Source organism: Acyrthosiphon pisum, chromosome A1, assembly GCF_005508785.2.
Source record: "Acyrthosiphon pisum isolate AL4f chromosome A1, pea_aphid_22Mar2018_4r6ur, whole genome shotgun sequence".
NCBI classification, from domain to species: Eukaryota; Metazoa; Arthropoda; class Insecta; order Hemiptera; family Aphididae; genus Acyrthosiphon; species Acyrthosiphon pisum.
In genome coordinates this window covers 36746114-36763385 of record NC_042494.1, presented here as the reverse complement: position 1 = coordinate 36763385, position 17272 = coordinate 36746114, and the positions used below count along the sequence as shown (strand labels likewise).

The window sequence follows — 17272 nt, the reverse complement described above, 5'->3', positions numbered from 1 at the left end:
AATTATTGATGACAAAATTATTTTTGTATTTTTATTAATTACGTTTTTATTGATAAGCATGCGGTGCATGCTGAGCATGCCTGGAGAATTTGCCACTGGTACATACTTTTTAAATTAAAATATCTAAAACCAATAAATTAGCTAAATAAAATGCATGCAAATTTCTTTTCGCATTATATGGCAAATTATTTGTACGTATTAAGAGTTTTTGGGGAGTTATTTTTTGTATTGAGCTAAATATGTTTAAAAATACCGGCATACCCTGCGAAAAAAGTCTGCGCACGCCTATGATTTAGAAAATTATTTTTTAGAAACATAAAGTATAGTCATTTTAATTTATATCGTCGAGAAAAAATATGGTTGGTACTTATATATTTCAACACAACTAATGATGGACGGAATACAAACAGTATACCTACACAAAATAACTGAAATATACAAATCGACTTTCCAACAACTATTGTACATTCCACCTATACAAACTCTAATATTAGGTATGTATGAATAATAGTCGAGTATTCCAAAATTAGAATACAACATTAGTTTTAAACGTCATGTTATATGACTTATATGAATATGTTTAAAACTTATATTCTAGTCAAAAAGTATTTTCACAAAGATTATACCAAATATATTTTGAAAACTATTTCATGTATAGAAAAAGTTATAATACATTTTTGGTGATAATTTTAAGTTTCTATACGGTTATTTCTTTTCAAATTAAAATTATTAAACAAAACCATAATCTAATTTTGCCGATAACTGGTGTTGTGTAAATATATTTACTGTTGTTTTTAAGTTTTTCCCTTATATTAAAAAAAGTATTAGGATTTGTGATTTGTTTATAAACAAAAAAAACACATATCATTGTATGTAATTTTACATTAATTGTACATTTCTTTATTCTATTTTAAATAGATACCTACTAAAATGTATAATGTAATAACACGATAGGTAAAGGATTTTTTTTTTTGCATATTTAAATATAAATGTATTTAAATCTCCATCCTCTAGACTTTTCATAATTTAAATTCTGCTAACCTTAATAGATAGGTATACGAACATAGAATCCATTACAAATTTAAAAATCAAATTATATGCTATATATATATAATCGTTTTTTAAATAAAATTATAAGTAGCTTTCTGATCTAATATATATAGCTGCGCACAGAAATACTGGACCTAATAACCAACTCAAATTACAAATCCCGTTTCCAAACGATTAATTACAGCGAATAGGGGAGTAAAAAATATGAGTGTCTAATTCAGACATCACTATTCCAGTTTTTTATTTGATATATTTTACGTAGACACTTTAACACATGTAAAGACAAACCTGGACAATGCGAACACTTAAGCCAGTATCGTGAGCGAGACCTTCTCTAACTTTTCGACACGGTTTTGGACTTAGTTCAAATGATGCTTTAAACGCCCGTCGTTGTTGAGTAGTGAGTATCGTTCTGGGACGTTTGGGTCCACGCCGACCATCGTGATTATAACTCCAATCTCCTGTATAATCATATTTCATATAAACACATACATATAGTAAGAACTAGTCAGGTACATGTATTAATTTTCTACTTATACCTATTATATGATAATATAATTCTACTCTATATAGATAACAAAAAAAATATTAAAAGGGTAAAATATATACAAGCAAAATGTATGATAGAAGAAGCCATTGGTGACCCTAACTATATAAACTTCAGAATTATAATTTAAAAATTGTGATTGCCAGTATAGATCTTTTATTGCATAAAGCGTGTAGATATAGTAATCTTCAACCTAGTGTTTACCTATTTTAATATTATAGATGAAAATTACATCTAATATTATTTGATGAAAATTACATCAAAATGATGTAATTCAAAAAGTAGGGTTTTATTTAGAACTTCATTTTAATACTATACTAAAAAAAATTGTGGATAGATTATGAATAATTATGATAAAATTAGAATTTCAAATTTCAAACTATTCGGCTAATGTCTTTCTTAATACTAAAAAAAAATAAACAAACCTGTGTTTCGGTTGATTTCGTCTCGCATCATGTTCACCTCTTTCTCATAATCTGGACGACAAAATAGCTGAGAGTGCTTGATTACATACTGATCACCAGTGCATAGACGTATACCACACACTACACAAACAAAACACTGTTCATGGAAAACGCACTCGCCTGCTCGCATTACCAATTCACCAGCAGCGATATGATCACCACAACTGCCACAACTACGGTATACGCACCTAAAACACGAAAATTAAATTAATTTGATTTTAATTTTATAATAACAATAAGTACCTATTATAATTTAACTTTTGTTGAGGACTGACTACTGAGGAGTCTTGGTCGTGTCTGTGAACACCGGTTTGTTTTATTGGTCCAATTCATTCGCTACAGAGTAAAAAAAATTACTTCGCAATAAATAAAACCATAATTTATCTTTATCGGCTACGTATAATATATTCGTAGAACTGTGAAAAGCTAATTTTGTATACGTTATTGAGGACAGTATATGCATAGTTTAAATTATTTTAGAACTTTGATAGCTAATTGTTATTTTAAAAATACTTTTTACGTTTGATTTGTTTCATTATTATTTAAAAGTGAATTCATTAGATCATAGATCATTATTTTGTAATACAATTTTCAAAATTCTATAAGCCCCTTATCATAACTAAAATATTATTTTTAATGACGAGTAAAGTTTTATGCAGTTATAATAATATCTTCATGGTTTTATTTATTTCGAAATAATTTTAATATTTTGCGTTCGAGAAAACAAACAAACGGGTTCCTCTCAAACAAAGCATACTATGGCGTATCTTTGAACAAACATACTTTAACTCAAAATAGTTGATTGTTTTTTATTTTATAATTCTTCTGTTATACTTTAGAGTTAAGATTGTATTTCTTGGTATCAGTTCGATGTGTAACACTAAATATTGACTTATAGAATTAGTTATGATATTGTGGAATGTCGGATATGGTTGGGGATTGAGAGTGGTTGTTTTCTGTATCTGCTTATCATACACCTGACATATAAATATAACATATATATACGTATTAGAGTGTAGATTATACTAATAGAGAATATGAAAAGAAATTGGAATTTTGAGTAGTCTGATTTAAAATGACTCAAAGTTGTTTTCAATTTTACATCATAAGGCCCACAAAAATTAATTTAAACTTTAAAGTATTTAAAAATTTTGAAAATTCACAATCTTGATTTTTTGGGAACATTTAACAATTCAAAAAGCCAAAATTTAACTTAATGAAATTACAATTCACCATAAACGATTCTTTTCACTGAACTATCGGTTTGTTTGAAATTGAGTTGGTACAAATAAATTCCTAAATATATTGTGTATTCGTGTGTAGACAAGAAGAAAATCACCGCAACAATCTTCCTTAAAAGAATGTCACGCCCGCCTGTATTGTCGCCGTCTTACGAACACATCGAATTTGTGTCCAGCAGTTCCAATTTTGTGCATTGACGTTTAATAATACCAAACATTTACCTATTATCCAACTTAGCCGTATAAACATTATTTGTGTTTTATCGTAGGTATTTTGTATTATTACATTTTTAAGCAAGTTATAAGAATTTTTAATATTTGCCACACTTATAACTTGCTTGAAAATTAAAATATCCAATAGCGAATATAATATTCTTACCTTTAGGCTCTAAGTTTGATAATATTTCAATTCACTATATTATTAAGCTTACTCGAAATTGGAAGGATGTTCGTAAGATGGAAACAACACATGCATGTGTGGCGTGCTTTTAACATTGATAAATATCGAAGGAAATTAGATATATTAAAAATTACTTTAATGGAAATGCTGATAGGAACATGAGGTTCAACGAAACCCGAAACTTTAGGAGAAAACCTGGTGTGCTATATTATACAACACACCTATAATTAATTATTATGCAGATATTTATAACTTATAAGTAATAATAGCAATATGTAATGATCCCTATTGTTCATTTGTTGGTCACTAAGTAAAAAAAAGGAATTTGATTGAAATGTGTATATACCCAAGTAACCTATAGATACCTACGTTAAAACACACAATTATAAAGTGTAAAATGATCAACATATAAATTTTTAAATTATGTGTAGGTATGTGTTACCGTGCGTATATTTCGAATTTCTATATTATAATTTATAATTAACTAGCTGAAGAACCCAGGTTTGCCCGTGTGCGTAAGCCCGGATAAGGGGGGGGGGCATGGCCCTCGGGCCACTATAGTTAGAATTTATTTAGGGGCCTCTGATTTGTCCATTACTTTTTTCGTTATAGGCTATATAACACTGCATAAATCACCTGAAATAAAATCGATGATTATTTAGCTACGAAAAAAGCTTGTAAATTATAATTTATAAATAAAGTGATATATTATTCATTATTTATTGCTATATACCTAATATCAATTACTATATTTATTATAACAGGTACGAGGTACCTAATATTATATAATATACAATGTATCCTTGGGTGAAGTGATCGGCCAACATCATATGAAAGTATACCAAAAATGATGAAGAAATACCCTTTAATGATTGAATTTAACTTTTTTATTTTTTTAGTTATGGACAATTATATTTTTTTTATTAAAACCATGCGTATCACTCATTTGTATCTTCAAAACACTTCAAAATTTTTAGATAATTTTATTTTTATTTTAAAGCTATTTAATTGTCCTATCAACTGGAATACGTAATTAAACCAGAAATGTGCTAATTATTTTTATAAAATTTAAAAAAAAAAAGGTGGGTAAGTGGATGTCGCTCTGCTGTACAGTAGATTACAAGTGGGTCACTATATAATGGATGGTATTAAATTTGAATTCAATGATAAAATATCATTGTATAAGAAAAACGATTCTGAGCGGAGGATCATATCCATATTATATAGTCTATGGTATTAAAAAAGAATTGACCTATAATAGGTACCTATAATAAATTCCAAATTAATCATATCACAATATCTATTAGGTAGGTACTTACAACGCGTTATACTTCAACAACAAACCGTGATACTATCATAGATACATAATAGTATACTTTAGAAGTTTCAAGTATACCCACAAATATTATTATATAATCACAACAAAATAACAAAAATAACAAAAAAAAACTGTGACTCATCCGAGAGTAAAAAAAAATATTTACAATTTATTGTAGTTAAAAAAAAAATTGTTTTACGTATAAAATTACTTGGTACACTCGATATATTTAATACAGTGTTTCTAATTGGTATCGATTCAGATAAATGACATAGGCCGAATAAATTCAGACAATATTATACACGTCTCGAATTGGCGACTTTCATTACGTACATCTTCCACTTACAAGGAAGAACTTTGACAAATTTTGATGCGAGCTTCAGAGTAGTATGTGCATTGAAAAGAAAAATTAATTATTGGTCAGAGTGCATTTCTAAAAGAGAGCTGGAGTGTTTTCCAATAATGCAGGCTTTTTTGGAGAAAAACGAATTGCAAGCTCCCATTAGCATTATTAACGAGATTTCTGAACATCTCAAACAACTCAAAAATGCATTTAATAAATATTTTCCTACAGATCGAGAGGTGTTTTTAAAAGACCATGAATGGGTAGTTAATCCATTTTCAGCCTGTGGAAAACCCTCAAGCTTGTCTTCAATCGAATATGAGAGTTTGATCGATATAACTTCAGATTCAACATTTCAATCCACCTTCAGTAGCAATTCTTACGTTGAATTTGGCTAAATTTAAAAAATACAAGTTTTGAACATTTGAGTCAAAAAGCAATAACAATACTCCTACCTTTTTCTACCACTTATTAATGTGAGACAGGATTTTCAGCCTACGGCTACTAAAACCAAATACCGGAACCGTCTTAATGTAGAACCTGACCTTCGTATCCAACTGTCACAAATTGAACCAGATATTGTCAAACTTTCAAAAAATAAGCAGCCACAAAAATCTCATTAATTTTTAACTTTTAAAGCAGTATTTTTTTCTTTATTTTCAATCATAATTTTGTAATTTGTTTTTAATATGTACAATACAATTATTTAAATCGGTCAACAATGAAAACAAGTGTTCATTTTTATCATGTTTCTCATGATATTCACAGATGGGCACCTAACTAAATTTAGACCAACAAAAGGGCACCGTCGATTAAAAAGGTTGGGAACCGTTGCAATAGATTATTGTAGATTAATATGATTTAATTCAGATATTTTTTTTAACGCTTTAATAACACGAATTATCTATAGGTATATCAACGATAGGTATATGTTCAAGCATTTTTCTAGTTTTCATCTACAAAATACAAAATAGCAATATATATTTTCCAGTATTGCTGGATATATACGGAAATTTCATTTTCCCGACTATTATTTTTTACTGCACACACATTTCCTATACGTTTAACCTCAGACTGCTTAAGGCGTATCATAATAATATGTATGTGTGTGCGTACTGTGTACCTATATATATATATATATAGATAGATAGATATAGAAGCGTGTGTACCGTATGTGTGTATGTATACATAAAAGTTATGTCGTTTGATAGGCTTTATAGAAAGCTACAAACATAATATACCAAGTATACAATATACATAATACATATTACATATAAATACAAATATGTACCTATACATGCACGCGTGAACACATATATAGGACTAGCGGGGCTGTAGAGCTATAAAAACAAACCGCCTAATAGACGTAGGTATATATGTACATATATCGGTGGAAGGGGTCCCAAAAAGCAGTCAAAAGTATAGTCGGTGCAACATATTGTTTTTATACATCGCATCATCGCGGATCCCTCCCCCTTCATCCGGTCGACGACACTTGCATTATATTTATACGACGTGACGTTTTCACGGTTGTTACGGTAACGGTGGGGGCGACCCGTGGAGAGAGAAGGACAATATGTTACAAACAAGTTCTATACTGTCATCCCTCTTTTTTCCCCTCCGTTCTAAGGGCACAAATCGCTGTGACCGTCTAATATCTGCACCTGCTCACCCCCTACTTCTTTTTTTCGGTGACGTAAGACGTATGCGTGCACGTGTTACCGCAAAATTCAAGAATAAAATAAAAACGATTTATTTGCACACTCAAACTTAAATGTGGGTGTGCGTGTTATATTTCTATTTTTTTCTTTATGATTTTATCACCGAAACAAACGGCTCCTCCCTTTTTAAGACCGTAAAGAAAAGAGACCGAAAACTTTTAGCCACAAACTGCGCCCGCCAATAAAATAAGGAAAAGAAAAACTATCAATGCAGCATGTTTTTTATATTGACAGTTAGGTTAAACCTCCCCACATACACAGATAAATTATATTTATATACCTATATTGTATAATATTATATGATATAAATTATATAGGTAATATGGATATGTGTAAAGCAATTATTAATAAATTAACGACTTATTATAATTTTAGTTTTAAACATTTAAATTAGATAATTAAAAATATTTAGTATATAATTTATAGATTAAATTTGTCGTAATGATAATTAAAAATAAGTAATAATTTAATATGAAAATATTATACTTAACAATTTATAATATAACTGATTAAAAAATATATATTTAAAATGTTAAAATTATTAAATTATATTAGGTGCTATTCATGGATCTACAACGAAAATAGTAGCTAAATTAAGCATAATATGTCCCTATATGATAAATATTTTCATCTAACGAAACTTACTGCACAATATAGACAAATTAAAACGTTATTGGAAAGTAACGGCTTTTGAATGTGAAACTAACGTGACTTGCTATGTTTATTTATATAGTAGTGACCTATAAATACATTTTTAAGATTTCAATCTCATTTTGAGGGGGTGATCCATTGTTATTTGTCACATTATATATTTCTACCCCTAAATCCAGAATAGTTTAATTCCGATTTTCTATGTATGATCATTTAAACTGGTGAAGTAAATATTATAATATAATATATACATTTTTTTATAATATTAAAACTAGCTGCTATAGATAATTTTAGAATCTGAGTAGATAGATGGATGTATTGATTTTACAATGGTGTGTGTACTTTATTTTTTAGTCTGTCATCACTGTTTAGGACAGTAAAAATGCAGCTTAGATTTTCTTCAACAATATCTTTTCTGATAGGAAAGTAAATCTAATTGGTACTTGGGGAGGGGTCAAAAGTAAATTTACCAGTATTTTTCAAAAACGCCGTGAAAAACAAAAGAAAAATTAAGGAAGAACGGGAATTTTTACGCAAAATCTGTTTTAGAAAAAATCAATTTTGGTTTTTAAAATAATAAAAAAAAATTGTGACTTTGGATTTTTGATTTATTTCATCTACCTTTGAAACAATATTCAGTGATGGCACTACATATTTTGGGCCTTGTTGATTATGGTACTAGATTGTACCTACTTACATTTGATATTTTGTTTTATATAAGAGCTGACAATCTTTGGACACTTTTCAGATACCAATTATAACCAGTAGTGATATATTTTATTATTCTTAATTGATGAGATGATAGATTCAATTTATTAGATATTAACATACCATCAAAATTAAAACATAGGTACATACAAAACACTAAACGCATCAATATCTTTTGATTCTCCATCATGGTTAAATGATTTTAAAGGTCCGTGCAATGTTTGAACTTTTAATAGATCTGTATTGGCCAGTTAGTAACGAATAACGATAACACGAGTAAACGACAGCTTAAGATTTTTCGGTTTTCGAGTTATTTTTAAAGTTTTAAATGTGATCAACTGATGGCTAATGAGTTATTGCAATATTGCCGTTATCGGTTGTTATTATTGATCGAGATGTGTTTTATTTACTATTTATCGTAGTATTTTCAATTCGGTAATCGCGCGCGGTATAGGCCGCATCACTTATTTACAAAAAAATATTTTAAAGTTGCGTGCATAAATCAAATGATTTATTTTTCTCTGCGTGCCATAAAATTACGAAAAACAAATAAGGAGACATGGGGGCACGGGGCCCCCCTAATCACGGGGCCCCGGGCATTTGCACGAAGTGTCCTCCCCCTAGCGCCGTTACTGACAATATACTAGGAGGCTTCTATTAAATTTTCAAGCTTTTTTAACAAACAAATAAAATTTTATTGATATTTATAGAAAAAAAACTAAAACAAATGGAAACTGAAAATGTCCGTAAACAGTTCAAAATAAGTTAAAATATTTGGAAAATGTTATGGTGTTTGGAAAATGCTAATATAAACATATTCAGTCAAAATTGCATGTACCCATACGGTCACTTGTTTTTGAGCTTTTTACGGACCATTTCAAATTTTAATTTTTTTAGTTTTTTTTTTATCAATATCAATAAAGTTTTATTTGTTTGGTAAAAAAACGTGAAAATTTAATGCATGGCTCCTGATATATTGTTACAATAGCAGTTGAAAAATATTAAAAATACATACGCACAATTTTTTTTTATAAGCATTTAAAGTTCAAATTTTGACAAAATTTATCACGTTTAAAATTTAATAATTATTTTGTAGTTAAAAATTTATAAAATGCTCGATTTTTATAGCTAAGAATTGCAAATTTAAAATAAGGTTCCACGTAAATAGGTAAATATATAAATTACTTTATTAACAATAATATCATCAAATATACTAATATCATAGGTTTACTGACCGTTTTCACTCAGAATCATTTTTCTTATACAATAGTATTATATGTTTATATCATTGAATTCAAATTTAACACCATCCATTACAGTGACCCACTTGTAACCTACTGTACAGCAGAGCGATATCCACTTATCCGATTTTTTCTTTTTTTCTTTTTATTTTTTAGCGCCAAAAATTAAAAAATTAAAATCTTATTTAAATTTTTTTTAAAATTGAAAAAAATTAAATATAGTTTTTAGAAAAATGTTGATTGTAATTAAGTTAATAGATTATTTTGAGAAATTTTTTAGTTATGTTGATCCAGTCATAAAAAAACATTTCAAATTCAAAAAGTATCAGCTATTTTTAAATATTTTAAGAGTAACTTTGAATAAGTACCTACCTGTTCAAATATAAATATTTTTTTTAAAAGTTATTACTTTTAAAATTAATAAATCTCACATCAAACAATTTGAACATTTAAAAAAATAAATTATATGACTTAAGTAAATGTTTTTGCAATCAAAATTCTTCTATAAACCAGATTTAAAAATTTGAACTTTTCAAAAAAATTAACAAAAATATATATTATACGAATAATTTATTAATAAAATATAATTTTCAAATAAACTTCAAAGGCACCACGTCAATATTTTATACTTATTGAATATTGCTAATTATGTTTATTATTACCTATTTAACTATATTATACATTTTATACGGCACATTTCCTTTCTCCGTGTAAATTAATTTTGAAAAATAGAAAGTAAAACAATATTTTCTGCAGCTATATAATATCATGTAGGGTGTAGATACATACATATTATAGTACAAACAGTGGCCAATATATGTAAACGCGTTTAATGAAATTCATACAGCACCCTAGACGTCGAAAGGTCGTATTTATTAATTCGCGTTACGTCAAAAAGGGGTGAAATTCATACGAATCTCAATACAGTATATTATTTATGCGCACATATACCCTCCGCATACGGTTCTACGTATTACGCGCGCGACTGTACCTCTCTGTCTTCCTCTAATGGCAATTCAATGATTATAAATGCCTCGCTAGCCATTCCCTGTCAGCCGTTTATTAGCATAAAATATATATATCACCACCGTATACGTATATACATTTTTTCCTTACTTTGTTTCCCCTCCGCATATATCGTTTCGATAGTAAAATAATAAAAAAAAATGAAAAACAATGAGTTCTGCGGTAGCCGAATGTATTGTGACGACAGAGGGGGGAGGAGAACGTGACTTCGATTGCGGGAATCCATTCATATATTTATATATACATTTTTATCGCTCCCTTACTATTTATAGGGATTGAAAAAACACGTGTTTCCCGCAAGGAGGGTTGACGGGGGCGTTCGCGGACACTGCATGTAGGTATATATATACATTATGGTTGTGCTACGTCATCGAAACGCAATTCATGGAATTACACCGTGTAATTGCGTAATTGATCGTTTTTGGATTGACGTTAACGAGGCGACAGACAAACTAGCCGAGTGGTTATAGGGACCTATATATTCCACTCATTGAACTGTTAACTAAAATTTTAATGTCGAAAATACGAAGACGTATTTTTTTCGTCTGATTTCTTTTTTAACATAATTTTGATTTTCTTACCTATATATTACATAATTCATTTGATTTTTTTAATATTTAATAATTTATATAAATATGTTACTATGCTAGGAGGAAACAACAGCGGTACAAGCGATACTCACTTGTCCACCTTTTTAAAAATTAATTTGACTTTTTTGAAAAACTTACCACCTAATATTTTACCATCGTTTGTAGGAGTCAACACTATCTGAAACACTATGTCTATGTAGGAGGTTACCGACATTTGTAGGAGTTTACCATTCGCCAAAAAATGCTAGCAGATTTTACTTATGATGTGTTTCATTTTTATTTTTAAACTTTTTTCAGTATTGGTATGTATTTAAAACACATAACTACACATTTTGTACTTTAAAAAAATATTGTAGTGGATCTAATTATAAATTAAAAAATTATACGATACCTAGGTAAAAGGTATATAATATTATACTAGCTGATTCCATGTGCTTCGTTGCCCGTTAAATGCATACCAACTCTATATGACTCAAACTTTGTTCAATTCGTTATTTAATATTCAGTGTAACTATGGTGTTAAAAAATTGTCTTAACTTTTCCGTTGCCCGGGAATAAAAATTCTGATTCACGGCAGTATATTATCAGGTAGGCAATCTACCTGCAGTAGATCGTGGACCCCGTGATATTTGTACGTAAGTGTATGATTTAACTTTAAATTATTAAAGTTATACCAAGTTTGTCTTATTCCACCTATGTTCATAGGTGCAACTAGAGGCTAAACACTGGGGGTGCTAAAATTATATAGATAACATAGACCCGTGGGGGCTATGCCCCCACACCACCAAATAACACACGTAACAATTATAAGCTTAAACACTCATAAAAAAATTATGTTCCTTTTAAGTATACTTTTTTTTTTATAGGTAGAAAAACTTATGTGAAATCTTTTATTAACATTTTTAATCTTAGCTATATGAAAAACAAATCTTTTATGAATTTCTAACTGAAAAATAATCAAAAATATTTGAAAACTTTCTTATAGTTATAAATAGCTCAAAAAGAGTCGAAATAGTTTTAACATTTTACCATGTAAGGAAAATTTTAATTTTAACCTTTGGTAAAAATTTCGAATATCTATAGGATTAATCGTTTTTAAATAATAACAAAATATCAATAATTGATAGATGAAAATTCGTTAATTTATTGATGAAAATTGAAAATTCAATGTTGTACACATTTTAGATTCAAACGTTCATAAAAAATATACCTATGTTACTTTCCAGGAAATTTTGTTTTGTTTAAGGTAGGACCTGCAATTGTGAGGAGTCTTCTATCAACATTTATAATTTTAGTAGCTAATAGCTATGAAAGGAAAAACTTCTATAAATTTCTAACTGAAAAATGTTTTGAAAATTTTCGAAATTTTGATGAATTCTAAATTCTAATATTTGATATATTATCTATAATCATTACAAACAATAATTTTTGTTTCTGCTAATAACGAAGAAATAAAAAAAAACTATTTTTTTATATGATTTTTCAATTTTTTGTGTTTTTGAACTGAGGGTGCTAAATTAAAGTTTGTGGGTGCTGAACATATATATTATATATATTGATAAAAAAAATAATACAAATCAACAAACATGCCCGATTTACCAACAGCAAACCAATATATAATACACTGTTGCGCCACTGTTGTATTTTGTACATCCAGATTTCTTACTTTTCCGGTAGATTTTCCTAAAATTTTCTTTCGTAAAAACCTTCTCCTAGCAATTTCGAACATCTAAAAAAAAATTGAGCCAAATCGGACCAGCCGTTCTCGATTGATGAGGTAATGACATTTTTCACGCTCCATTTATATATACATATAGATTATATATTAAACAATAAGATGTTCGATGTTCATAATAATTAATAACTTTTATCTATCGGATTTGCCGATCGAACCTGGTATACGTTATGAATTAAGTATTAACGTTTATAATATAACTATGATTTAAAGCACATAAATGTGAGTATATATATATATACTGCAGGTTGTCAACGTATAGATAATGCAAATTCCTACCTCTATATTCAATAAATAATAGTTATAAATGTATATGTCCAAAAAATATATAATATTAAAAAAAATATTTATTTCAATTATTTTAATATACTTCCGTTATTATATTTTATATAAAAGGCCTATCTGAAGTATGTATAAACACGCTTTAGAGTATATTCAAAATATGATTAATGACTGAAAATGTAAACACCATCAATTTAATGACATAAAGTATCACGACAACTTTTGGAGACGTTTGAAACATTACCAAAATGAACAAACGAATTGAAAAAACACGTAAAAAGATTTTAGTCATATTTCATGACGCGTAGACTTTCAAGAACGATGACGTTTTCCGTTGATAAATGCAATAATTTATTTTTATGTCAATAAATACCAAAATATTACACTATATAATATTGTGGTGTTATTTAATAGTTTTTCGTAAGTGTAACCAAATTATTAAGCCTATCTGCCTATTGCAATGTATTTTCACCAATTTCTAAAACGAATTCATTGTTTTAATAGTCAAAAAAGAAACTCATAAATTATCAATTTGTATAATACAATTATGATAGATGCATATATGGGGTGCTAGGGATAATCAAGTTTAAAATAAGTACCTACACACGTAAATTGCATTTTTTTGAATTTTTATTCAAAAATTTGTTTTGATATTTATCTTTACAAAAATATATACATAACACATTTCCATTATGAAATTGAATTATATAAAAGTAATTATATTCTTATATACTATTAAAAATCGTAGGTACCACAAATGACTGCAAACCACAAATTTTGCGGGGAAAAAAATTAATAGTCTTATTATTTGTAGTTTTATAAAAATATTAGATTTCCCCATAACTCTAACCTTATAAACACTTATAAAAATCATTTTGATGAAAATTGAAATTTAGTTTAGATTAACATTAATTGATACTTTACTAAAGTAGTTATTAGTTACATATAAATATACATGGAATTTGGATTGTTTTCCTTGTTCGAAAAGTCGTCTATTGATGAAACTTTATGATTGGGAATTAGTTTGATTCATATAATTAGTGCCTACCTAGGTAACGACGTTATTACGTTTTGACGTTCATCATTATCAGCTAGAATAGTTCAGCAGACGATTTTCACTAATAAGAGAATTATACAGTGGTTGTGTAAATGGGGGTGGGTCTAGGTTTTGATGACATTTTGAACTAATAGCACAGACAAGTCTTTGTGGATACGTGGAGTGTATGATTTGAAACATATAGAACGGTGCTTTTGTAATTTTGCGGAGGAATTTAGATTACTGTTTGAATACAGTTAAATGTTGGAGTGCTTGGCTGATTCCCAAACAAATGAAACAACTAAAAATAAAACACACAATCATAAACCCATTACATTACACTTCAGAAATTCAAAATAAAATATATATGTATGGAATTTATACGTATCATTGAGTAAAGAATAAAGTAAAGTATAATAATAGTACGAAAATTATTTATTATTACGCCTATTTTATAGATATTACTACAGTGGACAACGATAACAGTTGCAAGTTACAGCTATGTTTCTGATTTTTGGAATTTTTAAGAATATTTTCAAATACTTTTTTTTTTATATATATAAGTACTTATATAATATACAATCTTTGAAACTTACAATAAGAATATGTGTTAAGATAAATATGAGATGAGTAAAATGAAAAAATAAGTAGCCTACAAAAAATATCTATAAGAAAGTCAAATTAAATTTTTATGATCGTTTGAAATTCATATTTTTACAACATTGGATATTCACTCGATTTCTTACGTAACGATTTTCTTATTTTGTTGTAATTAAAAAACGAGTGACTGTAGAAACTTGAAAATTTCACTGAATGTTTATATTAGCATTTTCTATATACAATAAAATTTTGAAAATAATTTGACTCTTTTTGAGCTGTTTACGGACATTGTAAGTTTTCATTTTTTTTTTAGTTTTTTTTCTATAAATATCAATAAAGTTTTATTTATTGTGCCAAAAAGTGTAAAAAATTAATACAAGGCTCCTGATACATTTTTACAATATCAGTTGAAAAATATTAAAAATACATAGGCACAATTTTTTTTATAAGCATTTAAAGATCGAATTTTGACAAAACTTATAAATTTTAATTTGAATAATTATTTTGTAGTTAAAAATGTATAAAATGTTCAACTTTTGTATCTAAGAATTGAAAATTTAGAAGAAGATTTCACGTAAGTAATCAATTCTGTTACAAAAAAATCTAAAAAAACATTTACACAGTTTACTTTTATAGTCATTTTAAGTTCAAATTTGGACGAAATTACATATTGTATAACGCGTTATAAGTACCTAATGGATATTGTGATATGATTAATTTGGAATTTATTATAGGTCAATTTTTTTTTAATACCATATATAATATTATGTCTTATACCTAGACTGACATACCGTCTCCTCTCAGAATCGTTTTTCTTATACAATGATATTATATCATTGAATTCAAATTTAATACCATCCATTATACAGTGACCCACTTGCAATCTACTGTGTACAGCAGAGCGACATCCACTTACCCACCTTTTTTAAAATTAATTACGTGTCATGTAATGATACAAAATTATTTTTTCAAATAAAAATCAACCTATAGCTTTTATACTGTAAATTGTTAAAGCTATCAGAGTCCGCTATTTATTAAGGGACATCAATTTAGGCAATTTCTAGTTACATTGCGTGACAATGCAATAATAGCTCTATACTGACAAATTAAATCAATCCATTTCAACTATCAAAAAATACTTTACAGGAAATACGATCACACCAGCTGCCTCCTAAAATTATTAGATTTAGATATTTTTTTGCTTATAGAAAAACTTTATTTAGGTATTATTATTGATTCCAATTTTTATTAACTTTAAATATCGTCGGAAAAATACATTTCAAAATACTCCAAAAATTATGATACATAGACGTTTATTGCAACTTCTGAAAATAAAACATAAAATACTTTTTTTTTAAATTGGAGTCGAATCCGACCTACATAAAATCTTCAACTTTCAAAAAAATCAATGATCAGAATATGACTATAGGGCGTCTGTGAGAGCTTTTCCTGTGAGAAAGTTTTAGTACTAAATACTTGTCGGCCCGATATCCACGAATAGATGATTCTATAAATATGCGTTGATGTAGGTTGTAGAATGTAGATATCTTTTTTTTTTTTTTTATTTAGAAAATTTACAATCTGTATTACATAACACAATAGGTAAAATAGGTGACTGACATAACACTATATACATAAAATAAAATATAACAGGAAGCACATGATGAGGGAAATCATCTAGCGATGGTACCCTCCCAGTGTAGATATCTAAAATCGAAACCGAAATTCGATCAAATATAGTTTCTAAGTTATTCAAATATAATAATATGTATCATGGATAATCGTCTTTAATAATGATTTTACGTCAAATATAAAATAAATAAAATGTATACCTAATATAGGTACCTTTATTATAGTAGTAGTGTTGTAATACTTATACTGGTTATAATTTTTACAAATCTTTTTTTTTTTAATTTTCCTCAGGTTACGGCATTCACCCGTTTTGTCTCTCGGGTATTGCCATCCAGTCCTGCAGACGGTTAACATAATAATATAACATATTTTAACACATTATGTGATATTATTTTCGACTGCGGCCATCCAAATCCGTGGGCGTGCCGGTCTATTATCGTAGACTGCGGATTGGGGTGCGAGAGGGGGTGATGTATACATAGTTGTATTATTTTGTGACCGCGACGACCTCCGCCGTCGCGCTGCGCTATTTCATATATATATATATATATATAATAATATAAAACCATATAATTAATACACATCGTCACCCCGTCGTCTGCGGTGGCGTAGTTGCAACGACGACGACGTAAATGAAGTCAGCGCGGCCGTAAATTTAATAAACGCGATCTGGGACGTCGGTGGCGA

General features: G+C 28.3%; 1 protein-coding gene across 1 annotated transcript in view; it reads right to left on the bottom strand.

The window, feature by feature from the left end:
• LOC100165883 (LIM homeobox transcription factor 1-beta) overlaps window positions 1-17272 on the bottom strand; it is a 33348-nt gene that overhangs the window by 8741 nt on the left and 7335 nt on the right. Inside the window, exons 3-4 of the mRNA XM_001946293.5 lie at window positions 2023-2249; window positions 1339-1511 (exon numbers count right to left, since the gene is read on the bottom strand). Coding sequence (XP_001946328.2) covers window positions 1339-1511; window positions 2023-2249 — 400 coding nt within the window. The remainder of the gene's footprint in view (window positions 1-1338; window positions 1512-2022; window positions 2250-17272) is intronic.